At 40.3% G+C, this 26,754-nt stretch overlaps 3 protein-coding genes across 14 annotated transcripts in view; all 3 read left to right on the forward strand.

Moving 5' to 3' along the window:
• Positions 1 to 345: 345 nt before the first annotated feature.
• atp6v1c1b (ATPase H+ transporting V1 subunit C1b) lies at positions 346 to 10,164 on the forward strand. The gene is made up of 13 exons (XM_003444066.5): positions 346 to 525; positions 2,077 to 2,257; positions 2,379 to 2,446; positions 2,629 to 2,714; positions 2,840 to 2,934; positions 3,167 to 3,258; positions 3,937 to 4,035; positions 5,824 to 5,892; positions 6,949 to 7,041; positions 7,390 to 7,483; positions 7,727 to 7,824; positions 7,922 to 8,045; positions 9,255 to 10,164. The coding sequence occupies exons 2-13, from the start codon at positions 2,126 to 2,128 to the stop codon at positions 9,351 to 9,353; spliced, it is 1,149 nt and encodes a 382-aa protein (XP_003444114.1). The 5' UTR covers positions 346 to 525; positions 2,077 to 2,125; the 3' UTR covers positions 9,354 to 10,164.
• A 950-nt stretch (positions 10,165 to 11,114) lies between these two features.
• Positions 11,115 to 14,956, forward strand: si:ch211-215i13.3 (brain and acute leukemia cytoplasmic protein). Of its 5 annotated transcripts, none has more exons than XR_003216092.1 (4): positions 11,115 to 11,443; positions 11,677 to 11,833; positions 13,459 to 13,612; positions 13,705 to 14,956. XR_003216092.1 is itself a non-coding variant. In XM_005478537.4 (4 exons), the coding sequence occupies exons 1-3, from the start codon at positions 11,305 to 11,307 to the stop codon at positions 13,582 to 13,584; spliced, it is 390 nt and encodes a 129-aa protein (XP_005478594.1). In that variant the 5' UTR covers positions 11,115 to 11,304; the 3' UTR covers positions 13,585 to 13,612; positions 13,705 to 14,956. The 5 variants fall into 5 exon arrangements, 4 of the variants coding, with proteins under 4 accessions (XP_005478594.1, XP_013126088.1, XP_013126089.1 ...); XM_005478537.4 differs by having other exon boundaries at positions 11,677 to 11,801; XM_013270634.3 differs by having other exon boundaries at positions 13,459 to 14,956.
• A 1,377-nt stretch (positions 14,957 to 16,333) lies between these two features.
• Positions 16,334 to 26,754, forward strand: part of spire1a (spire-type actin nucleation factor 1a) — a 34,497-nt gene continuing 24,076 nt past the window's right edge. For all 8 annotated transcript variants that reach the window (XM_005478539.4, XM_005478538.4, XM_005478541.4 and 5 more), the window contains exons 1-2: positions 16,334 to 16,921; positions 21,443 to 21,474. In XM_005478539.4, coding sequence (XP_005478596.1) covers positions 16,576 to 16,921; positions 21,443 to 21,474 — 378 coding nt within the window. In that variant the 5' untranslated portion in view covers positions 16,334 to 16,575. The remainder of the gene's footprint in view (positions 16,922 to 21,442; positions 21,475 to 26,754) is intronic.

Raw genomic sequence — 26,754 nt, forward strand, 5'->3', positions numbered from 1 at the left:
GTTTTTGTTTTTAATATCTTGCACACACACACACACACACACACACACACACACACACACGAAAAACATTTATGACTCGCACTCTCATCTCTTATTTTAAGTAGCTTAGTATAATGTATCTGTTACTTTAGCAATTTTCTCCCACTTCCCCATTAGGTTGATGTCTTTTACCATTTTTTTTATCACCATCAACTATTTGCTCAGTATTACATTGATAAGTAGTTTTTAAATATGCGGTAAACTTTGCTTTTAATTAATTATAATTCATGCTTAAGTCTCCTTGTTCCTAGTACAACGTGCTTAAGACATGTTTCACTGAATCTCACGAGGAGTCGATCACGTGACGGCAGTCGTTTGCGCAGGCGCAGATTTCCTCCTCTGATCAGCTGACTTTGAGTGAGATGCTCTGTTGAAGGAGCCCCGTGTGTCGAAAACCTGCTTCTATCTGCGCTATGTGCGGGAAACTGCGTGTGTTTGGCTGAAATATACCGAGTGGACTGCGCGCTGAAGCCGTTAAACGCGTCGGTGAGTATTGCGGTGCTTCGGTTAGTGACGTCGTGACACCGTGAGGCCACACTGATAAACAAGCTGCTGGCAGCAGCAGTAAGCTAACACTGCATGAAACAGGTTTATTCTGCTGTCACTGATTTTTTTTTCTTCTTCTTTCCTTTCCCTGATACCGAGTCACAAATCAAAGAGCGGCGGTTTCTATTCATGTGGCGTTCTGGGTGTTTAATCAAGAGGAGGGTCGCTTTTTAGCGGTCTGCATCAACAAGAAGTTGATCATATGACAGTCAGTCAGCAGACATGGAGACTTGTCAGTCTCTGCTGTGCAGCTGTGATGAAATCAGCCACTTCTGTATGTCTGTGTGACTCTTTAAAACCAGTGGGAAATAATGAGGAAGTTCAAGATTCAGAACCAAATAAGAGTCAAAAGAGGAAGAAAGAGGATTTTTACAGTGTTAGTTTGACGTGTGTGTCTGTCTAATGCAAAGTGATCGGAAAAGAACTGAGATTTTTCTTAATCAAAAGATGTGAGAACACAGTTTAAAGCAGGGTCTGTTGTGGACAGCCACACCATTAAACCGAACGCAGTTCTGTTCAATATTAATTTGATCTTTTGTATTTGATCTGTATTTCTTATACTTCATACCGATAATCTTTGCTCACATATGAAGGTTGATCTAAAGAGAAGCAACATCTTCTGAGCATGCCTCCTTAACTTTGAGAGAAGAATACAAATCCAGCAGTGATACTGACTTAAAGTGCTCTGCCTGTAGTGAATCAAGAAGCTAATTGTACGTCCAGAGGAACAGTCCTTGTTGCTTTTGCAGCTTTGCTAGCTAAATGTGAGACGTCCGTCCCCGCTATGCATCAGTCAAGTTCTTGTATTTTTCAGTGTGTTTAGTATCATAATTGCGATTCAGACTGTAATCTTTAAACAACAATTTAAAGCTCTCCACAAACTAAACACACAGCCTCTGACTTGAGTCCATTTCTTATTAAAAACTCTACACTCATCTTTCAGGACTAACAAACTCACGTTTCTCATAAATGTTGGTTCCAAAGCAACATTTACAGTGATGCTTGCATACACTTACCTATGTACATTAAAAAAGAAATAGCAGTCACCTTTAAAATAAAGGCAGCAAATCTGTATTGCGTATTCCCACAAAATCAGAAAAAATTGTAAGCTATTATCTCATTACAGCTTATGGTGAGGAATTTATCAAAGAGTGTTTTGAGACTGAAAACAGGACAAACTGCAAGATATATACTTCTATTTTAATTCTAATTTCCCACCAACCTCAAATGGGCCAATCAGGAAAAACCAATGCCCTGGATATGGCCTTCGGGCTGTACATTGCCCAGGTCTGGTCTAAAGGTAAAAGTAAAAGGTAAAAGCCATGCATTCATATGTTAATTAAGTAACGATGCAAAATGAATAACCTGCCTCCAAAGTATTAGATAAGTATTATTATATTATCAGATTATGATTTTACTGGAGCATTTCAGGCAGTGCTGTAAATCGAAAACTTAACATGAAAAAAGTAAATCTTGTTATTTCACCCTCAGTAACTTCCTTACATCAGCGGCACGGGGGACAAAATTCCTGCCAGCAGCCATGACAGAATTCTGGTTGATCTCGGCTCCCGGGGAGAAGACCTGCCAGCAGACTTGGGACAAGCTGATGGTGGCCACTACGCGCACCAACAACCTCTCCACTAACAACAAGTTCAACATCCCTGACCTCAAGGTGAAAAAAACAAAACACAGCAGTCCTCTGTGGCTAAGGCCTCAGTGAGGAATGCATAGGTGGACACCAGTGTGGCCATTATTTGCCTTTTTGCTTATGTTTTCTGGTCTACCTCTAACAGGTTGGGACTCTGGATGTCTTAGTGGGCCTGTCAGATGAGCTGGCTAAACTAGACACTTTTGTGGAAAGGTAAAGTTTACTGAAACATGGCAGAGTTTTGTGTTATGTGTTTGTCAGGCAGCGGAAGAGTTGTAAGCTCAGTTTTATAAAGAGTGAATGCAACATTTAGATAGAATCATGCTAATTGCTGTTTTGTTTTTCTGCTCTCTCTGCTGGTTTGTATTCACTTCTCATCCTGAAATCGGATGCAGTGTGGTAAAGAAGGTTGCTCAGTACATGGCCGATGTTCTGGAGGACAGCCGAGACAAAGTCCAGGAGAACCTGTTGGCCAATGGAGGTAACCTCTGCATACATAATCAGGCAGCTTCTCAGAAGAACAAGTCTATTTGCTTTACAGCTATTAAAGTATATGGAAATGGAGATTGATGCTGATGTCTTTGATCTTGTTTCTACTTGATACAGTTGACCTGGTCACCTATGTCACCAGATTTCAGTGGGATATGGCGAAATATCCGATCAAACAGTCTCTGAAAAACATCTCGGAGATCATTTCCAAGGTAAAATCAGCTCTCTTAGTCAATTAATTGTTAATGCCTCGTGTTGTATATCCCCATGATAAATTTGTTCTTTTGTCTAAGTTTTGGTTGCTAAAGTCCTGGTTGATGAGTTGAGATTTCATGTATTGTATTAAGACATTCATTGTCCCAGAGAGTACACTGACTATATCAGATTTTTCCAGCTGCACTGATCGGCAATGATGTATTCACCCATACTTGCTTGGTTTTCTAGCAAGTGACTCAGATAGACAACGACCTGAAGGCCAGAGCTTCGGCTTACAACAATCTAAAGGGAAACCTGCAGAATCTGGAGAGGAAGAACGCGTGAGTAAAACAGCCGTCGTTAACACAGACATTTGTGGACGAGTAGCTGTTGTTGTTGTGCTTGTTTCAAGTCTGCTTGGAGTCCATCTGTGCATGGTTGAAGAGTTGTGTGTGATTACAAGGAATTTAAAGGGCACATAGTCATCTGCACTGAGCCTCGTAATGAAATGTGTGTCCCTCAGACCAGAGTGCACCCCTGCATAAATATGTTAATGCCGCCTATGTGGGCCCAGCGCGCTCATGCAAAAGAGATTATTCATCTCACAAGAGTCACTTTTGGTTAAGTGAAAGTTAACAACAAAAACAAAAACCATGCTTTTTTCATTCATTGTGTTTCCATATATTTGCAAATTGATATTGTGGAATCGGGTGCTCTGCATTAAGAGCTTTCACACATGGACACTATTATTTAAAAAACAAAACAAAACTGGATTTAGAGTTGCACTGAAAATTTGTATGTTATGTGCATTTTTGTCATATGTATAGGATTTTTTTTTTTTTTTTCTGATCACTGTAGAGCAAAACAATGTTTTAGGTTGTTGCGTGAGCATAATGTCAAACCATCTTCCTTGTCAGCATAGCTTCAATATAGTTAACAATGCTGTTTGTATGTAACTTTATTCAACATCTTTTCTGTTTCATGTGCTCTGTGTGTATATGCATGTGTCTTCCTTCTAGGGGGAGCTTGATGACCAGAAGTCTGGCTGACATAGTGAAGAAAGAGGACTTTGTGCTGGACTCAGAGTACCTGATTACCATGCTGGTGGTCGTCCCAAAGTAAGTGCACCAGCGTCATTGTATGCAGTGTGTGTGTGTTGTGAATACTTATTTCTTGAGCGCTTGTATTCATGGTACAATCCCAGTTCAGAAAATGTTGGGACGCTGTGTAAAATGTGAATAAAAACAGAATGCAATGATTTGTAAATCTCATAATTCCCACATTTTATTCACAGTAGAACACGGAAAACATCAAATGTTTAAACTATGTAAATGTACCATTTTAATATAAAATAGTCATTTTCAATCTGATACCAACAAGTGTCAAAAAGGTTGGACAAGGCCATGTCTAAAAGAACAAAAAAACCAAACTACTGTGTCGCATGACCTTGACAAGGAGGCATGTCAAATGATATTGCGTCCATGTTTTGAAAAATACAGCTTAAAATGTCAATGTTCTCTGTCCAAGGAGCAGTTTTCCAGTTTGTTTTAGTCTATTTTAGATGAGCTTTTGCGCCGTTTCTAATGAGCTAACGAAGCGTAATACACAAGTTATAAGGTGTACCAGTGTCCAACCAGTAATTCTCAATTAAAAATACACTTCATTAATACATGCTTGGTCAAGAACAAGGCCAATATACCCATAACTCAGAGCAAAAAGTTCAAGGTGAACTGAGGCCAAAACAACAAATAAAACCAGTTACCTTATAAGGAAAACTACTACCTAATCCCTATGTGAAGCAAAACGAAACAAAAGGTGTGCTAAACTTAACTCACTAGCAAACCAGAAACAAAGAGGGAGTTCAGCCCTTTTGCTTTAGTGATACACACACACACAGTGAGTGAATTAAGCTATATACAAAATATAAACACCAGCTAACAGTCACAGGGCCTAGCAGAACTAATGTGTCTCCACAAAAAACATGCACAAAACTATCGAAGGTTTGGAGGCCGAGGACAGGACCAGAACGCTGCTGCTGTCATTTCTGCTAGGAAAGTGCTGCTGGGAGTAGGATTTTTATTTTATTTTATTTTTTTGAAATACCAGATGTTGATAGAGACCAATCAGCAGCTGGCATGTCACATGGCCCAGCCATGGATTCAGCCAATCAGGCGGAGACTTGCATAGAGAGGCTCCTCAACCTCCTCAGAGGTTGAGAGGCCACTCTCCTATATATAAAGCAGTGCCGAGAAACAACACTAACCATGTTCACGTGTGGAGTCTTTGCATTTGTGGATGGCGCAATAAACTGTTTTCACAGATGGTGATTTCTGGAAGTGTTCCTGAGCCCACGCAGTGATTTTAATGACAGAATCGCATGTTTTTAATGCAGTGCTGCCTGAGACACTGAAGATCACGTGCAATACTGATTTTCAACCTTTTTCCTTGCGCACAGAGATTTCTCTTCTGTTGATATTATGTATTGCAGGTGATATGTTTAAAGAAAGTCTTCACAATTCTATGTTGAGAAAACAGTTTCTTTTTACCACCACTTACTTTTACTTTTCCAGCCTTTTGTTGCCTTTTTTGAGATGTTTTGATGCCATCAACTTGAAAATGAGCTCATATTTTAATTAAATGGTCCATTTTGTCATTGTAAACATTTGATATGTTTTGCATGTCCTACTGTAAATTGCGGGGTTTATGAGATTTGCAAAATAATTGCATAAGGTTGTAGACATTGTGAAGAAGTTTTGTGATCATTAATTTATGAGGAAGTCATTTCATAACTGTACAGAATTTGGCTGTGGAAATTGTTAAATTATTAATTTTGGTCTGAGAATGTTTTTTTTATCAAAATAAAATAAAAGTCAAAGATGTTATTTTCTCATTTCCACCCTCATCAGGACGAGCTACGCTGACTGGCAGAAGACATACGAAACACTGGCTGAAATGGTCGTACCACGCTCCACCAAGTAAGTCCTCTCCAGACGCTGCTAAATACAAAAGGTCCAAGAACGGTTTGCTTTTTTAATATATTTGTGCATGTCATGAATTGCACATGGCTGCTCCATGTTATTATGATAATAGTTGAGGTAGACCAGAATTTTCACTTCCTGTGTCTTCTACTGAGTTTAGCTTTGTGCTTGACTCTGATTAAAACTGGAACCATTTCTCGTGTGAACTGTGAAAAACGATGTGACCCGTATTAGAATAGAAGACGTTACGTGGTTGACCTGTAGAAGGCAATTGACCCTGTGTCAACATGGCCAGGTGATTTAGGACATTGTGTTTAGACTTTCTGGGCAAATGTGACCTCAACATCCTGGTGATCCAAATCTAGAGCATTCTCAGCAGGAAGACAGACACATTCTGTATGGTTTGCATAGTTTGATTAAACAGAGTTTATTCTCAGCTGAAAATATTCTCCAGTGTTCATTTCTATGGACACCAGTGAGGGATGTTTCACTTTATAGTATAATTATAGTTATAGTAAATCCAACTTAACAGATATCACCAGTTCTTGTTTTTTTTAACTCCTCTAAACTGGCATGGTGGTAAGACGAGCCACAGTGTATCAGTTTTTTCCCAACCTTCTCAGTGTCTGGTTTAACATGAATTTCTGTATTTTTCTCACTTCAGTCATTTTTATTTCTGACAAACTGAACTGTTTTTATTCAAGTGTAGTCCAACTTAACTGAGTGCAAACATGTGTGGACTGTTGTACAATTACAGGTATTTTAAACAGTCCAATTTGCAAAGTTGCAAAAGTCGGCAGCTGAAGAATTGGAAAGTAAATTACTGTTAAATAAAATAAACTTTTGTTTTATTGAAATTTATTATTTTTATGCTAAAAAGTTTGATTTGCATTTGAAATGTATTTTTATTATATTACATAATGTTTATTTTATGATCAAATATAAATATATTGCGTCTCTGTGTGGTTGCATTGTTGCTCCACAAATACAAATACTCTGCTGTATTGATATTTATTTTCCCACACCTCTTGTGCATTCTGTCCTCTTCTCCAGGCTGCTGTTTGAAGACAACGACAGCGGTCTGTTCAGTGTCACCCTCTTCAGGAAAGCTGTAGACGACTTCAAACACAAGGCTAGAGAAAACAAGTAAACTATTCCACTTCTGTTTACTCAAAAGAATATGAGCTTTTCAGAGTTAATGTCTAAAGCTTATGTTGTGTGTTGCACTTGATACACTCCAGCCAGTCCAGCTTTGTGTTTTCTCTAAATGACAAATGTTTCCTTTAGTAATAAATGCTCCATAAATGGATAAGTGGCTCATGAGGATTGAAGTAGGCTGCGCTTGTGTTATACTCTCAGCTTCATAGGGCTCTTACATTAGCACGACTGTGTGTGCTAAACATATTTTGAGGACGTATGTGTGTAGTAGGTGCTTGGTTATACTCATCTCTGTGAAAGCTGATAGCCACCTCTCTGCTGTGTGTCCTGGCTCAGGTTTACAGTGCGGGACTTCCAGTACAATGAGGAGGAGATGAAGGCAGACAAAGAAGAGATGACACGCTTGTCCACCGACAAGAAGAAACAGTTTGTATGCCTGCTGCTTACTTCACTAACAATGCTGCTGACTGTGTAGTTAGTGGAGCTCGCTCTGTACAGAAAGAGTTGCTTTTGTAGTACATCTGTACATCCGTTTGCAACTGCTGTTTGTAGTTATAGTTAACTAGTAATGAGAAAGTAAGCATGCTGTTTCATTTTCATATTGCTGTGGTATTTATCACCCTTACGTTTAAGAATGGCAAAAATTGATGATATGTTGTTGCATTCAATCTAGGGCCCTTTGGTACGATGGCTGAAGGTGAATTTCAGTGAGGCCTTCATCGCATGGATTCACATAAAAGCTCTACGCGTGTTTGTGGAGTCAGTGCTCAGGTGAGTTGTCATGCAGGAGATTATGAATTTATTAATGTACAGATGTGCATCCTTTACCACCAAGCGCTCAAATTCATGGTTACCTTGTATTTCATAGATATGGGCTGCCAGTCAACTTCCAGGCTATGCTGCTTCAGCCCAACAAGAAGAACATGAAGAAACTCAGAGAGGTGCTGTACGACCTGTACAAGCACCTGGACAGCAGTGCTGCAATCATTGACGTGAGTCTCAGCCGCACATTTGTTCGTTACTTACCTGTTTTTTGTTTTTTTGGGGGGCAGTGTTAAATGAAGTAATCTGAGGACTGTGTTATACAGTAAAGTACAAATCCACCACAGATTATGACCTCGAGTCTAAATGACCTTTATACTAAAAACACAGACTGTATAAAGGATAAATGCAGCCACCATGAGGCCACCAGTTTGTTTGTAGATCCCTAAAAATGCAGTTTTAACCTTAAGACAATTTTGACCTCACTCAGACAGGCCTAGAGGCCAGTTCATGACCCCCTGGTAACCATTTGTTCATCTTCAGAGTAAAAGTTGTGCCTTAGCACTGCAACCTATGAAGGCGACTGGTTTCCATTTCCAGTTTGCATCACAGTTGTTTTTGGAGTGGCTAAAGGAGGTAGAGCAGGTCAGCTACTAATCTTAAGGTTGGTAGATCGATCCCGGGCTACTCCAGTCTACATGCCAAAATATTGTTGGGTAACGTACTTAATGTATTGGGTAACCCAATTCATTCATCCCAGTGTGAATGTGCATGTGAGTAGGTAAATGAGATGTGTTGTATAAAGCGCTTTTGAGTGCTCACGTAGAGTAGAAAAGAGCATCCATGCTTCCATGCTAGCTGCAGGTGACTGCAGCAACCACTTGCCAACTGGTTGGGGAATGCACATTTTTCCCAGCGGCCTTCGGTTGCGTGGTGAAGAAGGGATAACTGACTGATCACTGACCTGTCTCTAGGCCTGCATGATGCGTTCATTAGTACTAGTTAACTGGTTTCAAAGTAAATGCTGGCAACAACTTGCCAAGGGGCAAAGGGTTGCTGATTGGTCTTTAGGACTGTGTGACTGAGGCATTGGGTGGGTGAGTGAATCATGAATCATGGATGGGAAAATTGGGCAATGGAGACAAATGTTTTTTGTCCAAGTAACATGGGAATTATTATTATTATTTTTTTAAAAATAGGATGGAGACTGACTCACTTTCAAGGGCACCCTTAAGTGGTCTCTAGAGGAACTGCAGGTTTTTTTGTTTTTTGTTTTCTTTCATTTTTCAGTTCTAGAGATTCCTGCTGGGCCACAAGACACACAGACAGCGTATTGTAATAATTAAACTAAGGCACAGATCTGTGAAAAAATATTTTTCCAAAGGGAACGATAATGTATTGTCATATTCTCTTGTATAATTACTGTTCTCTGCCTTCAGGCCTCCATGGACATCCCAGGGCTGAACTTGAGCCAGCAAGAGTACTACCCCTATGTTTACTACAAGATCGACTGCAACCTGCTGGATTTCAAGGTCTAGATACATTATCATCACGTGCAGGAGTGTTCTGATGTGACACTTTCACATCCACAAACCTTAAATTATTTTTACTCTAGACTTTTTTTTGTGTTCTTCCTTCCTTTCCTGTGTTTTATGTTCCTAGTACATTCCTGGGTCTCCTCCCTTATAAGTTGTTAGGAATCAGAGTGCTGATTAGCGACTATACTTAGGATCTGTTTTAGAGGTAAACTGGTCTCTAATCACAACTTCTGTTCCAACATACTTAAATGAGGACTGACTTTTTTTGTTGTCTTTTTCTGTTTGTACCACACTACTTAAGTAAACAGCTTCCTCCATCTCAATAGTTGGTATTCCCTCATTGCTTCAAATGCTATGTAAAATACAGTGTTTTTACTGTCACTACTTCCATACCCTACTTGTTAAAATTAACGTGAAAGGTATATGTGGGGTAAGTGGGAATAAAAATAAATAAATCGGTGTGTGTGTTATCTACAGTATTTATTTCAAACCTCCAAAATCAGTGAATATGTTTGTTCAGTTTTTAAAAAGTGACATGTTTATAGCTCCATGTAAGGAATGCCTGTTTATAAGTAGATGTTGACAGTTGTTTCTGCTTCTCAAGCTAAAACCTGTGAAACACTGAAACTGGTCATTTTACGGTACAAAGAAGCAATATGTTCGCTGATCTTATGCTCCTGTGATTTCTGTATATCAAGCCGTTTGAGAACAATGAATAATGTGTATATGTGCAAATACTGTATTGTCAGTATATCTATAAATTAAAACACATATTTAAATAAATGTGAAATTAAATACTCTATGAAAGATCCTTGACTTTGGCTTTTTATGCTGTGTAAACCTGCTCAGAGTAATGGGGGGAAAAAAGAAGATAAAGGCTAAGTTGTTAAGGGGTGTGATAATTTATGAGGAAATAACATCTCTGAAATAAAGATGTGGTTTTAGGTACTACAAGGATCATTTTAAGGTTACTTTTTGTTAGTGTATCTTAAAGATAAAACATACACTAATCAGTTAAAGACAAAAACAACCATGTGCAAAATGACCAGACGCTTCAAAGAGATGCAAAACAAAGATAAATGAAAACAAACTGATTCCAGTGACAATGCTGAGGGATATCAGGAGGGTGTGAGGTTTTGTCTTGCATGCTCATTCCAAATTGCATCTTATATTTCTTTTTGTGCATGAATATGCACTTGTTTTTACACAAAGATGCACATCAAGCTCATGATTCAAATGTTTTTCCTCATTATTTGGCTTTTTGTCTTTTATAAAAAACCTACTCTACATATTCAGTGTTTCTTAATAAGATGGAGCCTGTTATTCGTTTTCTGTTACCAAACACAGCTATCCATCCACACACACATTTTTTTTTTGTGTGTGTGGGCATGTTTACTCTGATCATAAAATATTTTAAGCCATTTAAAGCTTCATTATTATCAAATGCACGTCTCCTATAAAAATGCCCCACCTTAGCAACCCAGATCGTATACTTTACGACTTCAGCGACTTCTAATTAATCTCCAAAGCCTATCAATAAAGTCAATTATTGGCGCCTTATTGAATATAACAAATGGCATCGACGTTTTGTTGTCAATTGTAAGGATTTAACTCGATGAATTACATTAAAAACAGAAAGAGCAGTTTCGTTTGGCACACACGTTTCCATGTTGATGATGAGGATGCTGGCCGTAGTGATGATGCAGCTGTTGATTTCCCTCGTGGCCAATCAGCAGCCACTTTAAGCTCCGCCCTCTCCGGGTGACGCAGGTAGCTCGTGCTGGTCAGCTGGCACTGCTGTTTGAGGAGAGCAGCAGCTTCAGAGCCGCCGACTGATGATGGAAACACGGATGGAGCTTTAGTAGAGAGCCGGGGAGGAGATGCTGCGGATGCTGTGAGACAAAGCGAGCCGTGTTTAAGCCCGCGTCAGCCTCAGCTACACCTGCCGTGGATGATTATCTCGATGGGTTGTGGAGGGAGTCGGGCGGACGCGATCATCGAGCCGAGGTACCATGAAAGCTGGACAAGAGAAACAGAATCGACATGGCTTACTAACACGGATGTAGAGACCCCTCTTCCAGTAGCAAACAGTAAGAGCCTCCGTTATCTCTAAAAATATAAAGAGAAAGATCTCCCATGAAGATGCAAATCCAAATGCATTCTCTTTAGGTGCCATATATGCTGACAGGGTGCAGCCACAAGCTAAACAAACCACTCACACCACAACTTGACCGAGCTGACACAGCCATCGCAGCCATCTCTACTATCTTGTTTTCATGTTTGAAAGAGTGCCACATTTCAAACACTAACCACTGCCCCTTAGGTAAACCTCTGGAAGCCAACATAAGGGAGAAGAGGATGGTGAACACGGGCACCCAGTGTGGGAAGCAGGCCCTCACCACCAGCAGCTCCAACCACCAGAGGAGACCCAGGCGCTCTTTTAGTGATGTAGGTGTCACTGGTAGCAGGTACTGGCATGTGTGAGTCCTAAAACACCTTTGCACACATGGTCATGAGCAGGATTTGAGCACCACCAGTAATGCCACATACCAAACCTGCAAAATCACTGTCATCTAAATTAAAGTGTAACTATATTCATCATTAGCTTGTAACATGTTTACATAGAGCGCAGCTAGAGAAGCTTAATCAGCTCGAGCCATCCACATGACATTTATGCAAGGGCCTCACAGCATTTAAAATACCATAAAAGCATTGTTTGCAATTTTACATAACAATAATGTTCATAGATGGTTTACAATCCAACTATAAGCAAATAAGTAAACAGTATGATAAGTATGATATAATTTCATTGTTTCTTCACAGTCAAATTCAACATTTATTAATAACAGTTATTAAAAAAAATGTAAGATATTCCTAATATTTCTGATTTAATTTATTCTAGTGAGATTTTTTGCATTTGTTTATAGAACATACTAGAAACTCTTTGAGCTCATTGTGCTGTTTTTGCTGTGGGAAATTTTGTAAAGACACTTAAATATAGTTCACGCATACTGTCTCACTTGCTGCTCATTCATTATATTACAAAATGTCAGTTCATCTGACCTTCGTCAGGTATAAAATTAACATCCCTTCATTATCATTTGTACACTCACTGGCCACTTTATTAAGCACACCTGTTCAGCTGCTCATTAATGCAAGAAATCAGCCAATCACATGGCAGTAACTTAATGGATTCAGACATGTAGACATAGTCAAGGCAGCCTGCTGAAGTTCAAACTGAGCACCAGAATGGAGAAGAAAGGTGATATAAGCGACATTGATTGTGACGTCATTGTTGTCAACATGAAGGCATGGATCCATCTTGCCTTGTATCAAAAGTTTAGGCATCATGGTGTGGGGGATATTTTCTTGGCACACTGTGAACCCACAGTACTAACAGACCATTGTTTAAATGTCATAGCCCACCCAAGTATTGTTGCTGACCATGGCCATCCTTTTATGACCACAGTTTACCCATCTTCTGATGGCTTCTTATAACATATCACGTCACAAAGCTCAGATGATCTCAAACTGGTTTCTTGAAGAAGACAATGAGTTCAGTGTACTCAAATGACCTCCAGAGTCGGCAGATTTTAATCCAATAGAGCACCTTTGGGATGTGGTGGAACTGGATATTCACATCATGGATGTGAAGCAGACAAATCTGCAGCAGCTGTGTGATGCTGTCGTGTCAGTATCAACCAAAATCCTCAGAGGAATGTTTTCAGCACCTTGTTGAATCTGTGCCTTGAAGAATTACGGGGTGTTAGCAAAGTGTACCTAATAAAGTGATTGGTGAGTTTATCTTTTTAAAAAGGAAAAGTAATAACAGAAACTCTCTTTTTTGTGAGGTTTAAATTGAAAATACTTTTGTTCTTTTCAAAACTGAAATAAGCTTTAAAAAATGATCTGAAAAATAATTTTATCTTACCAATTATATTTCAGTATCTCTAAATGACAGTTAAAAATATATATATTAATAATTTAACCTTCCACACATGGCAGAACCTCAGTGACTCACCTCTCAATTGGCCATCTTTGCCCACTCGCTGTCTGTCTAGTGGGGTGACATTTAAATGAAATGGCATTCCAAATCTTTTCACAGCAATCTACTCGTGACTCCAAAAGGAGGTCATCAAAGGAGGCCAGTGCTTTGTCTAAGGATGGGCAGCCGGTAAGCGCCAACAGCAGTGACGATCCAGAACCTGAAAACGCCTGTGACGAAAGATGAACCTCCGCAAGGAGGAAGACGGCCGTAGGTGCGAATGCCTCTCCAGAGGACAAGATGGTGATTTGCAGACGTGCGTGGCTGATTTTATTTTATTTTTTTTATTTTCTATTTTTTTGCAAGATCCTGGCTGTTGTTCGCAGTGATTTACAACACAAGCACCTGCGTACGTCTCCATCCAAAGACCTGTGGATGCTGCATCTTCGTTGTGCCACTGCAAATGCATGTGTGAAGAAGAGAGTGGGTAACGAGCAATGTTCACACTTTACACCATGCTTCTCTCCCATGCTTATGGTGCCAGTCAGGGAATGTGTCACTGTGTTCAGCCAGTGTGAAGAAAAAAAAAAACAAAAAAGAAAAAAAGAGCAGATTGTCCCATATGCACATGATAATTACAAGCAGTGTGTTCTGTGTGAGGCCTTCCTAAGAATTTGCTTCAGTTCTTTGTGCAAGTATACTCCTTTTGTTGTGAATGATTATCAGTAGTATGGGAACTAATACCGATGCTGTTTAACCTCAGTCAATGCTGTAAGTAATTTTCATTTAAAAGAACCAGAAGTGCTGTTTAGAAGCTGAGATTTGGAGGCGTGAAGCTTGAAGGCTAAAGACTGCCTTTTCCAGCCTTTCGCAAGATATACAAACACATCCGCATGTGCCTACAATTAATCCTGATTCAAAGTGCTGTTGTGTTCTCTTTCAGTTTGATTTTTAAAGTTTGCTTTATACTGTTGTGTTCAATACTTCTACTTTACTCTCTGTTACGTTGTAAAATGCACACTTTATATTTAGTATTGTAACATGTAAATTTTTTTGGCTTAATACCGGTCTGCATGTATAGATCGGTGCTATGTTAATTTAATCGAAGTCTCTGCCCAAACTTGATCAATAGCAAGCCATTAAAAAAAAATCAATTAAAAAAAAAAAAAGCCTATCCAACATTTGTAAATACAAGCATACTCAGGAGGATTTTCAGGATGGGGCATCTGGCAAATTAGATCATATGACCAGCAGATGGCGTAGTTGACCAGCTGAGGTCTTAATATCTAAACACAAAGAGGTTTGAAAGTGGTAACAACCACTTTAAGAAAAGCTCTGGCTTACCGGAAGCTGTCGGCTTCACATGATTGTATGAAGGTCAATCTGTTGGTCATATAAATAAATTTAAGAATCTGAATTAAAATGGTGTGCATGTGATAATGGTCGCTTGTCAAGAGTTTTTAATGACTTTACTTAGATGATGTGACGAAATGTGTACAGACCGCGCCATATTTGTGATGGCAAAACAAACCTCAACGTGTATGTTTCAAAATTACTTTTTTCTTCTTTGCATTAAAATATTTGCTGGCTTCTTAATGTATGGAATCCAGGGGGAAAACAAGTGATCTGAGCATTTATTTCTCATTACACGAATTAAAAGAAATCAACCTTTTCTGTTTCCTATTGTGATTAGACTGGAAAAGCATCAGTATTGCACTGAGCTATAAACTGTTTTCAATTATAAGGTAAAGTTTCAAAAGCGTTAATGACTAAATTTACCAATGTAAAATTGGCTTAAATTATGTGTAATGGTCCCTTTACCTTTAAGAGAGTAATTCATTAGTTTTGCCCAAGCATTATGTAATCAATATTTGTAGCCAACTCTGACAATCTCTGGTGAGTGAACAAATCATTTTATAACACAGTTTTCTGTCATGAGTTTCTTTGTACTTTGCTTCCAAGCAGTGGGACTTCAATTTAATTTTATTTTTAAAGTGGTCGGTAGCAATAGTTCTCCAGGTGATCTGAAGGTCTTTCAAATGTTTTCTTTTGACAACGGATGCTTATTCAATCATTTTCAATCCAGTCCTTGTACTTGACCATTTTCAGAGGAATGTGTTTTTTTTTCGTTGTTGTTTATTTTTTTGTGTGGGTTTTTTGTGCCTGTTAAGTGGTCTGTTAGGCCACTAAGGCCACTCGTCAGGTCCTGTGTCAGTTGGTCCATCTACTGTTTACTGGTCATTGGTAATGGTAAAGAAATAAGTTATTCATAAGGAAGGGAAACAGGAACTAAAGCCTGAGGCATGCCAAATTACATAAGAACTGAACTCAAAATCAGTGACAAAAGGTCTTGTGGAGTGATGAATCCAAATTTGAAATTTTGGTTAAGATTGTCAGTATATATGGAGGAGGTCAGGACAGTGGTAAAACACTGAGAATACAGTGAAATTTCCACCAGATTTTGATCTACTTTGCAGTACCATCTAGAAAGAATCTAATTGACAGTGGCTTCATTTTTCTGCATGACAATGACCCCAAACACATGGATAGAAAAACACACAATAGCACACCATCAGTCAGTTTCAAGCTGTGTTGAAGACTAAAGGCAGCCATACTGAATATTGACTTTCAAGCTAGTTAGAATTGCACAAACTCTGTTTTTGACTTAAATCCTGTACTTCCAAGTATGTTTGCAAATGTTTCAAGAAATAGCTGCGCCCAATTCCCATTTCCTTAAAAAATATAAATAAACGACGAGTGAATACAGTCCACCACGATTTGTTGACCTTTGTGACACACCTTTTCAAAACTAAAGCCCAAATCAGGTGTGTCAACTCTTACTGTATGCTAAGTAATTTTTTAAAATAAAAATATATTTGATAGTTTTTCGTATAATTTGAATGATAATTTATTAATGTACATTTTTGATTTAAAAAATCTGACCCTTGATTACACACCGGAAGTTCGGTGAGTTATAAAAGACAGGAGTTTCGGCATGTTGTTGATGTTGATTGGTTAAACGTTCAGGCTTTAGGACCGCGCGGATCACGTTCTCGGTTGGCTGTGGCTCGTTGTGAACCGTTGGTACTCCTCGGCCACGGCCACGGTGACGGTACAGATAACACTTGGCTGACGGAGGAGGCTATATCTTATCATGTAGCTGCGCAGCTCTGGGACTTTACCTGACAAACCTGTTCGTTTTGCCCTTTACGTTATGCGGGCAAAAATGATGTGAGGATGGCCAAGCGACCGGGGACTGAGGACGGGATGGTGACTTCGCCCACCGTTCTGCGGAATTTCGCCGCCGATTTGAGCATCGGAGACGTGAACATGGACTGCGGCGACGGAGCCGAGGAGCTCTCTTTAGAAGAAATCCTGGCTTTGTACAGCCAGCCGATAAACGAGGAACAGGCATGGGCAGTGTGTTACCAGTGTTGTCGGACTTTAGCGCAGAAACACCGGAGGAGAAGCTCCAAGTCTGCCGTTGTCTCATCAGCCGAGCACCCGAGGAGAATTGAGGGACCCGGGAATGTGAGGCTCGGGAAAGACGGGACTGTCAAACTGCACTTTGAAGACAGCGCAGGTAACTAAACCAACCAACCAACCAAGACCGGGCAGGTGTCCGCTTTAGCTTTGTGTGCTATGAGTAACTGCACAGGTTAAACGAGGGAGACTGGCTTTGAACAGGCAGCCGTCAACAACAACAACAAAAAAGCATTTTCCTTCACATCCCTGACAGGCCAAACGAATGGAGCATCCCTACGAAGAGGCCATATTGTTGTGGCTGCCTTCTTTTAGCCATGTGGCGATTTTGTTTACAGGCGCTTGTTAATAATACATCATAGATCACCGCATAGCTGCTGGGGGGAAGACCACGAAAGCTTGTGTGATTAATTATTTACGTTGCGGGTTTGTTCTCATAACAGCGGCTGATATTTACATCACAAACATGATTCATATTAAGGCTTGGTTTAGACTGGTTTGTGAGCAGGGCTGCCTCACAGCCACTCTCCCCTGGTGTACAGCGGTCAGTTAGAGTCAGCAAACACAAATCACGTGACCTGTTCAAATTGCAGAGCACCTTTTTGGGTGAAGTCCAGTGCCAAACTGCGGTGAAAAAAACCCTCCCTACAAGCACGAGGCCGGAGACAGATGAGTCATAGCTGCTCTTTGTTGTGACAAATTTGGGGCCAGGAGGCAGAATCCATTCAAGAGCAAGGTGCCAGGTGTAGACTGAGAGGTTACACGCAATTTAAATCTAGCTGGATGGAAGTTTGTGTACGCATGTTGACTGTATACATCCTCTATATCCACTCTTTTTGTTTCCGTCATAGAGGATCCTTGAACTCTTTAATACAGGCTCATTTTCTATACAGATTTTTTTGGGAAATAAATAGACTTTTTTGACTGTACAGATAGGAAAGCAAGTTGCATTTAATTCAATTCAGATGTATTTATATGGCACCAAATCACAGCAATAATCACCTCAAGATGCTTTACATTGTAGGGTGAAGACCTTAAAATAATACAGAGAAAACCCCACCAGTCAGATGACCCCCCCCCCCAAAAGTTTAACAGGAAGAAACCTTTGCGAGAACCAGGTGGGATGGCAGATATCTGCCACAACCGGTTTGGGGTGAAGGGAGGAAGACACTGTGTAAGAGAGCCAGAGGTTAATAATAAGAAATGCAGAGTGGTGAATAAACATGGTAAAAAAAGAAACACTCAGTGCATCATGGGAAGCCCCCAGCAATCTAGACCTATTGCGGTGTAACTAAGGGAGGATTCTGATACAGCTCTAAGTATATGCTTTATCAAAAAGCATCAAAATTTTACTTTTAAATATCCTAGGAATAATAAGTAAACCAGCAGTCTGGGAGTGACACAATCTGTTTGGTTGATACAGTACAATGAGGTCTTTAAGATAAGATGGATCTAAAATGAAAGTAGATGTCTAAGATGAAAACAGTCAACTTCTATAAGACCCACACCAGAAAAACATTAGAAGCCAGCAGGTCTCTGTGTACTGAAACTACAGAGGAAACTGTAGTGTATCTCTATACACAGGAGAAAGGCTTACTCTTGTACAGCAGCTCAGGTGTGGAGAAAGGTGTGTGTAATGTCTTTAACTGCATTCCATTAATATTTCAGAGATGAGATTGGGTGTGTCTTTCTGCGCAGCCACATTATGTGGGGAACCTATTTGAACCTTTATTTTTCCCGTCCCCCTGTTTTGAGTTGACCCCTCTGTCCAGCTCTGCCTTGTCTAGACTAACCAGTAATATTGTCTTCCTGTGAATCCGGCTCTCAGAATAAACAGATTCACTCGGTGCTGCTTAGCATCTTTGCACCACCAAAAATAGAACAAATGTGTTGATTAGATGCACTGACTTTCAGAGTGCACATCAGTTCGAGATTATGGGGAGAGTCCTCTGCTGCTCCTCCTCGCTGGTGGCTGGAGTATTTTTGGGACAGCTTGGCCCTGTCCTGATTCCTATTAGGCCTGGTGATGAGAGAGATGTGAGACCTATTAAGCATCCAGCAGCTGAGCGGCTAGTGTACCACACCGGCATAAAATCAGGGCTTATGCAACATGCATATGGCCTGCGTGAGTCAGTGACAAGGTGGCATGATTTGGCCAGCTCCCAGACCACCAACAATAAGCTCTTCAACCCCTCTAGTGATATCGGCCTAGATTAAGATTGTGGGCGGTTATCAAGAAATCTCAGCAAGCGAAAAAGTGTTTATTTTCGTGACGCACAGCAAACAGAATCAGACTAATAAGCAGCACCAAGTCTTGGCTTATTTTGCGGTGAATCGAGGCGTGATGAACATGCTGCAGTCAGATCAGTTCACATGGAGCATGGGAAAGAATACCTTTGCCTCCTCTCCTGAATGCTGCATCAGACGAGACGCTTGTTTACCCTGATTTCAGTGATTCATACCAGCAGGAGCTTCTTTTCCTTCTAAATTTATTTGACTTGCGGGTAGTGATGGCTGAAGACTTGGCAGATTAATTATCGTGTCTCTCTGTGAAAGCTGCAAAGGCCTTTCAGCAGCAGAGGCTATTTGAATGAACAGAATAGTCAGGCTGACACTACACTCCTCTAAATATGTCTGCTGAGATTTACTTGCCCTGCAAGGGTCCTGGCTGAGCCACCGCTCCTCTGCTGGGACAAACAGAGGACCCAGTGTTTCCCGAATGAGTATTCATGAGTAATTGTTGGCTGTTATTTAGTGGCCTGCAACAGAATTGTTGCACACTATGAAACAAATGTTTTTCATGGATGTGTCCTTGAGCAGGAAGTCTAATTTTATTTGAATACTTTATGAGTTGAAGCCTAAATGGCACCAGTGTTAGTACGCAGAATGATTGCATCTCTAGCCAAAGTTTCTCATTTATATGCGATGACCTAATTTTACAGTCTGGACTGTTGCTTTTTCATTCTGTAATTTAAACTATTGCCTCATTCTTACCGGTGGTTATAAGCAGCTCAACTCGCTGCCTCAGGTAACTTAATGAGGGCTGAAGTTCATAATTTTAACTTTAACCAATAGTTAAAAATTCCTAGTCCTCCCAGCGCCCGGAATTTTAAAAGTTGCTTGTTTTCTTTCTTTCATGTTGTTTATGAGTGAAAAAACTTTGTAATGATTTGAAGAAGTCATTTGAAGCAGTAGTACCCTCAACAGAGTTGTTGCACAGGCTGAAAGTAACCCCTGCATCAACATCCGTGTGTTGGTGTTGTTCCCAGATCATCATAATTAATGTCACATTATCATGATGTCATAGTTTTGCGATGTAGAAACACCATCCCGCCACACACCAAACCCTGACCTGTAACCACATCCTAATCCTGAACCCTCCCATGTTGGCTGTTATTTTCCACATCGCAAAACTATGGGAATATGAAATTCATATATTGACTTATTTTGGTAACACAATATGCTGGAATTGTATTGAAAAGGAAAAATTTAGATGTTTGGTCAGGATGTTTTGGAGATATATTTTAATACACTGGATATTTAGATATTTGAGGGGATAGGTTAATTGGATAATCCAAATTGTCACTAGGTGTGAATGTGCGAGTGAATGTGAGAGCGAATGGTTGTCTGTCCCTGTGTGTTGGCCCTGCGACAGACTGGCGACCTGTCCAGGGTGTACCCCGCCTCTCGCCCTATGACAGCTGGGATAGGCTCCAGCGCCCCCCGCGACCCTGGAAAGGATAAGCGGAAGCGAATGGATGGATGGATGGATATTTAGAGCATTATTTTTCCATCATATAAGATGGATATTATGAACATACGTGTTTGAACACAAATTGTAGTCTTATCCTAAATTTAAGTAATTTTCATGCTGTTGGCTTTTGGCATTAAAAATCTGATTTATTGTTAGATTTTTCTTCTGGATACAAAGGAACTGCTTATTTCTATTGATTTTTAGGATGCTTTGTGGAGATCTTGAGGCAGTGCTGTGTGGAAAAATAATTGCCTGAAGAGATTTGGAGACCTTGATTTGCTTAGTCTTTTTTTTTTTCTCCCCCAAAACATGAAAGAGAATGTATAGTCATTTTAAACAAAAAAATCAATAATTGGTAACATTTCACCTTTTATGCAGGTATTTGTTGAAAGGTCATAAACTTGAGGTATTGATTTCTTTTATTCTTTCTTTTCATTTAAGCAATGTATCCATGGAAACAATAGCGAGAGAACGAGAGCAACGTTTCGATGTTTGAATGAAAATACTACTACAAGCAGCACCCAGTGGCTGGTTTTGACATCTCTGCCTGCCTCAGGCGATGTGCGAGCAATGTGCCTTGACTTGAGAGGAAAACATAATAATTTATTAACTCGCTCTTTTTACAATCGTCTTCAGTGCCGTTGAGTAATCTTGCTCGCTTCTTCTAACCTTCATTTTAGTTTGTAACACCGTGTGAAGTTTTCCTCTCTGTTTGCTTCGAGGCGCCTTCGGATGATTTGTACAGTGCGTTCCATAAATGATTAAGAGGGTGTGTTTGACTTGGTGATTGTTACAGGCAGCTACTTGCACAATAAGTGACATCCTCATTGTATGAGTGAATAACTCTCCTTTCTGCTGTCATTACAGATAAATACCAGTCGGCCCCTACGTCATTAGAGGTGAGTTCACATTCAATTCAATTTAATTCAATTTATAGGTAAAGCAGAAGCACCGACTCATAACAGCAATCACCTCAAGGTGCTTTATACTGAAAGGGAAAGACCCTGCAGTAAAAGAGAGAAACCCCAACAATCCCACAACCCCCAATAAGCAAGGACTCGGCGACAGTGGGAAGGAAAAACTCCCTTTTAGCAGGACGAAACCTCTAGCCGAGCCAGGCTCAAGGAGGCAGGGAGGGTCAGTCATCTGCTGTGACTGGTTGGTGGGGTGAGGAGAGGAAGATGGGACAAAAGACACACTGTGGTAGAGAAAGCCAGTAATCAGTTTTGAACAGTTTTTTCCTTTCAGTGATTCCAGCAGAACATGAGGACGTTACTTAAACGTTTTAATTAAATGTTTGCAGTCTTTTCTTTTCACAGGAAGACTATTAATTTGCTTCAACGCAGACAAAACAATTTTACAATCTGTTGCCATTAGTCTGACCATCACTGCTCCCATTAATGAGAAGGAACACGACAAATGGGCTGTCGTGGTGGCTGTGGTGCAGCGTTGTTCACTCTGGCCCTGCACAAAAACATTCCCTCGTGTTTTGTGAGTGCAAGAAGATATCAAGCATTAGCCCATTTTCACTTTACAGACTAGGAGAAATATGGGGTGGGGAGCACGTTCCAGCCAGACCTGCGATGCACTTAAACCTGAGCAAGTGGGTAAGAGCGCAATACAAATAGCGCTCTTTAGTTTGTTCTGCAGTTATTGTTTGTGCTGCACTTAAAAAGAGCAGCTCTGTTGTTGTTCACTGAATGTTGTTGTTCATCAGTTTATTTTTAGCTCTCATCGCGTCAAACCTCATCGCCAAAACCACGTTAAAAGGACATGTGCCCAGTGTGTGTTTGTCCAGCACGATGTGCTGTATAATGTTGGGAGGAGAAGTCTTCATTATGTGTACAGAGAGGATACTTTGTGTAATTGGTCCGTCAGGTCTGAGCAGTTCATGTTTGTCTTTGTTCACGTGATCTCAGGCATGCACAGTATGCAGCTGTCCCTGCATGGCTAAGTTTGAAATAGAATTTCTCTTCATCAGCTGATGGTCAATGCTGATTATATCTCCGGGCTGAAGCCGAGCTGTGGCAGCTCGGTTTGAAGAGAATGCATCTGCTGTCTTGCATGATTGGTTTCTACAAATAAGCTGTGAGGAGGGCGTGTTTGCTTAGTTTTTTTTTTTGTTTTGTTTTTTTGTTGGTGATAACATCTTGCATAATGGTTATTATTACAGAGTTTTTCAAATAGCGTGACAGTTCCAGAGAGAAGTGTGGTTTAAGGCTTTAAAAACTGTATTTATCAGCTTATCCACAAATGTGACCAAAAGAGCACCTGGAGAGCATCTTCTGCAAATCCCAAAGGCTCTTACCATATATTTTTTTTTTTTTTTTTTTTTTTTTGGGAGAATGATTCAGATCTCTTTAGAAAAAGCAGAAAAAGGAAAATGATTTCTGCTCAGGTATCATGCAAATTGGTTTTGCACTTAAAAAAAAAATAAAAATAAAAAATTCCCTTCTGCATCTTGTAAGTGGAAATTAATTCTTGGATCCAACCCATCAAGGAAATTGACGCCCAAGTTTCGTTTGTTGTGTCTGTGGATATGCTCCACTTCCCCACCAGGTTTCATGAAACTCCAGTTGTTGTTTTTTGTGTAATCCTGCTGACAGACTGAAAACTCCACCCTGGGTTTTACGCTTTAGAGGAATTACCTGTCACCTGGGCAGAGCTCAGTTTCCCACGTGATGGTGATAGTGTTGATGTGTTTTATTAGAGGTGGAATTTATTTATTAAAATCTCTACTTTTATATGGACCGATCATCTGACTTTTCCTTTAGAAGCACTCTGAAGTTTAAATATTTTCAAATCTGATTTAGAAATTGTATTTTGTAATTTTTTTTTTAATTGGCGATTTGCATGAGAACCTAGCTCTTGCGGAAGTAGCGGATGCCAGACACTAATGGGAGAAAAGGGTCAAAACACAAAGTAAAATTGAGTTAAAGTAAATTGAATTTCACTTTAACTGGGAATGATAATAATGTTGTTAGAAAACTTTATGAAGACATTTAATTTCAGTGGGTAGCTGGCCAAGCAGTACTGTTCATATATACATATATTTTGTTTGGTTAGGCTGTTTTTTAAATCTGAAAACTTGTTAAATCCTGTCTGGAGACATTCCCAGCTGACATGTACCAAAAGGTAGGTAAACACCTTGGACAGGTCGCCAGTCTGTTGCAGACACACAATCGTTCACATTCATTTTAGAATCAGCATTTAAGGAGCATGGTGGGAGGAAGCTGGACACCTGTGGGGGGGGAAAAAAAGCCCCACCTCATTGGTGGATATAAATGTCACTGAGGCAACAGTGCTACCTATACCTACCCAACAAACTAATATGTTCATAGTTGAATATTTGGGCACAGCCCAAGTGTTTAACAAACGCTAGCATTCAAAGACACACAGCTGAACTGGTAAATGCTTCAAACTAAACCTGCTGAGCATAAGCATGTTAGCATTGTCTGTCTGGACGTGCTGGCATGCTCAACTAGTGATCCGATCACTGCTGTAACTGCCTGCATCTAAGAGCTGGTAACTGTGCGTTTCAGCCTAATTTAATAATGTAAAGTCCTCTGACATTAATCAGAACTGTAAATTCATCCCACTGTTTTGCCCTGACCAATCTGCCTTCAGATAATTTGGGAAAATTGATTTATAACCCTTGCACACAAAAGGTGCAAGGGTGTTTATGGCCTAATTCCTGTGCTCCTAATCCTTGACTTTACATGTTTTTGTTGTGTCTCAGTCGCCTGTGGAAGTCAGTCAGCCACTACCCCCCTCTCGCCCTCTGTCTTACCTCTGCTTCTAGTTTTTGGAGCCAATCACTTGTTAACACCTGCTTTACAACCATTAAAAATGGGTGTAATGGGTAATCATCAGTAACGCTAGAGAAACAAACCAGCTTTTTCTGGCATTAAAACTGTGGCATATTTGGCTTTCTCTTCTAGTGCTCCGTCATCTTTTAGGAAAAACTGTTTGAGTTGTACTGTGCACCTTCTGTTGTAGCCTACAGGACAAGCTTAACCTAGTTTGTCCTCATCTGAAGATTAAGGTGAGATTACTGGTAGTATCCTATTACAAGGTCCCCAGGTTGCCAGATCTGCACTTTGGGGCCAAAATGATTAGTTTTCCAGCATAATGTTTGAAGTAAACCCCTGGAATTAATATAGATTGTAGTGGGCTGAGGTTTAGCTTTAGGGATTCTCAGCAAATTAGAGTTAATGCAACCTGTCTTTAGGTCTGTTTTTCTATTGCTTAAAACATTATGCCCTTAAAGATCAGTTTAAAGTCCATGTGGGGACCATCATGTTGTGTTTTGTAGATTAAGCTTCTCAGATTGTGTAGAAATTGCATATATCTGCATTTCAACATCGTACAGTAGTGACTTCCACTCTGTAGCGGGTTAAGCAGGTGCTGCTATGAAGTTTCTGTAAGCACGGGGGCTGGATGTTTCTCCCTCCACCCTTATGTGAGTCACTAGAGGTGATGAGCCTCGTCCCTGCAGAGACTGCCCTTCAGTTGTGTCAGCTTTGACGAAAGAGTGCACATTTGTAGAAGAAACGGGGTTTTCTTTATGTAGATCTCAGCCACGGCTGAGGATTGTTCTGATCTGTTTTCTGCATGCTTGTTTGTAGACGCAGCTTTTGAATTCAGTCGCAGTCCCCCGGGGTGAGTTGGATTCCTGTATGCCCACCATGTACCAGTGACCTCATTATGTTGCACCCTGCTTTTATTCAAATTGATCAATTGATCTTTTGGGGATGCTGACTGCTTCTCTTTTAAAGCGGCTGGCATTACAGTCCCTGAGGTTACATTTCTGCCTATACAAGGAAATTCACACAGAAACTAAACCGCAGGGATCTGTTTAGCATTTAGTGCTATTCTGGTCAAGGTTTTCTATTTATATCTAACACTGAAGACAGCTCTTGCTCAGTATTTATTTTTTTTAATTGTTTCTTTTTTATGTGGTCCAGTCAGGCTTGAGAGATTAATATTTTCCTCCTTCTTGGTCTGTCAAGTCTATAAAGTTATCAGATCTTTAGCTCTTTGTGGTTTTTGGAAAGAGGAGCTGTTTTTCTGCTGTGCCATAGAAGCCGTCTGTCAGATTTGTGTAGTGTTTAGAGCTACTTTAGGGATTCTGACAGCATTTAGGTCAAACTCAGTGGGAGGACTTTTTCAGCTGGTGATTAAAGGCTGCAGTGAAATGCACTAAATTCTGTAGGTTTGTGCTTTGGGGAGCATGTTGTGGGTTTTTTTTTTTTTTTTTTTTTTTTTAAACACTGCCATTGGCTTGAAGCTGTTTGATTAAAAGCTGATTCTTTGTGTGATGTGTTCAGTCTCAGCTCATGTTTAGTTTTTATCTGTATGTGCCTTTTTCTTTCAAAAATGTTATCTGCATCTACAGTATCTGCTTTTATGCCAGTTTCCCATTGAAGTGGAAATGATCACATGTAACGTCAGAGCTGACTGTTCTCAGGGCTCAGCGTTTTCCAGTTGACTTCACTGATGAATGCAAACTCAGCTGAGTTTGACCTGAAGACGTGAAGCAGCTCAGTCTTCTGTCCCACTCTGAAATGGGAAAGTGATGCTTCAGACTGGAGGAGGCTGAGCATCCGCTCCTGCAGTGGAAGACCTCTCGGTTTAACTTTGGTTATGTAACTGTCTGTGTTGTGGTGGCTTCGCTCTACTGCTGCAGCAAATGCTGAAGGCGGCTTATCTGACGGCTTTATGAAATAAAGGCCGCAACGATACCCAAGACTGTACGATCGTGTTACCTCTGCTCCAGGAATCTGTTCGGATAGTTGGTGCAGTCTGCAAAAGGGAAACTGTCTCCATTTCTGGTTCCACTACAGCTTGGAGAGTAGCTGGACAGTGTTTGTAGACGCGTCCATCACTTCCATGTATTACAACTGCATTACTCACTATAGTAGTGACCAAAGCAATCACAAGGAGGGTTTATTTATTTATTTTTCCAAATCAGTAATGCACGTTCTTCCCTCACGACAGGTGGCTGACAGACGGTCATGAACTGACCTTCATAGGCCTGCGTGACTGGTCATTTAGAAATCATGCAACTACTTGCAACCGGTCGGGAAATGCTCATTTTTCCCTCATGCCCAGTGGCTGCCAGATGGGACTTTATTTGCCTGATCCTACATTGTCACCATGATTGTCATTTGTCCAAG

Source organism: Oreochromis niloticus, linkage group LG22 (genome assembly GCF_001858045.2).
Source record: "Oreochromis niloticus isolate F11D_XX linkage group LG22, O_niloticus_UMD_NMBU, whole genome shotgun sequence".
Classification (NCBI taxonomy): Eukaryota; Metazoa; Chordata; class Actinopteri; order Cichliformes; family Cichlidae; genus Oreochromis; species Oreochromis niloticus.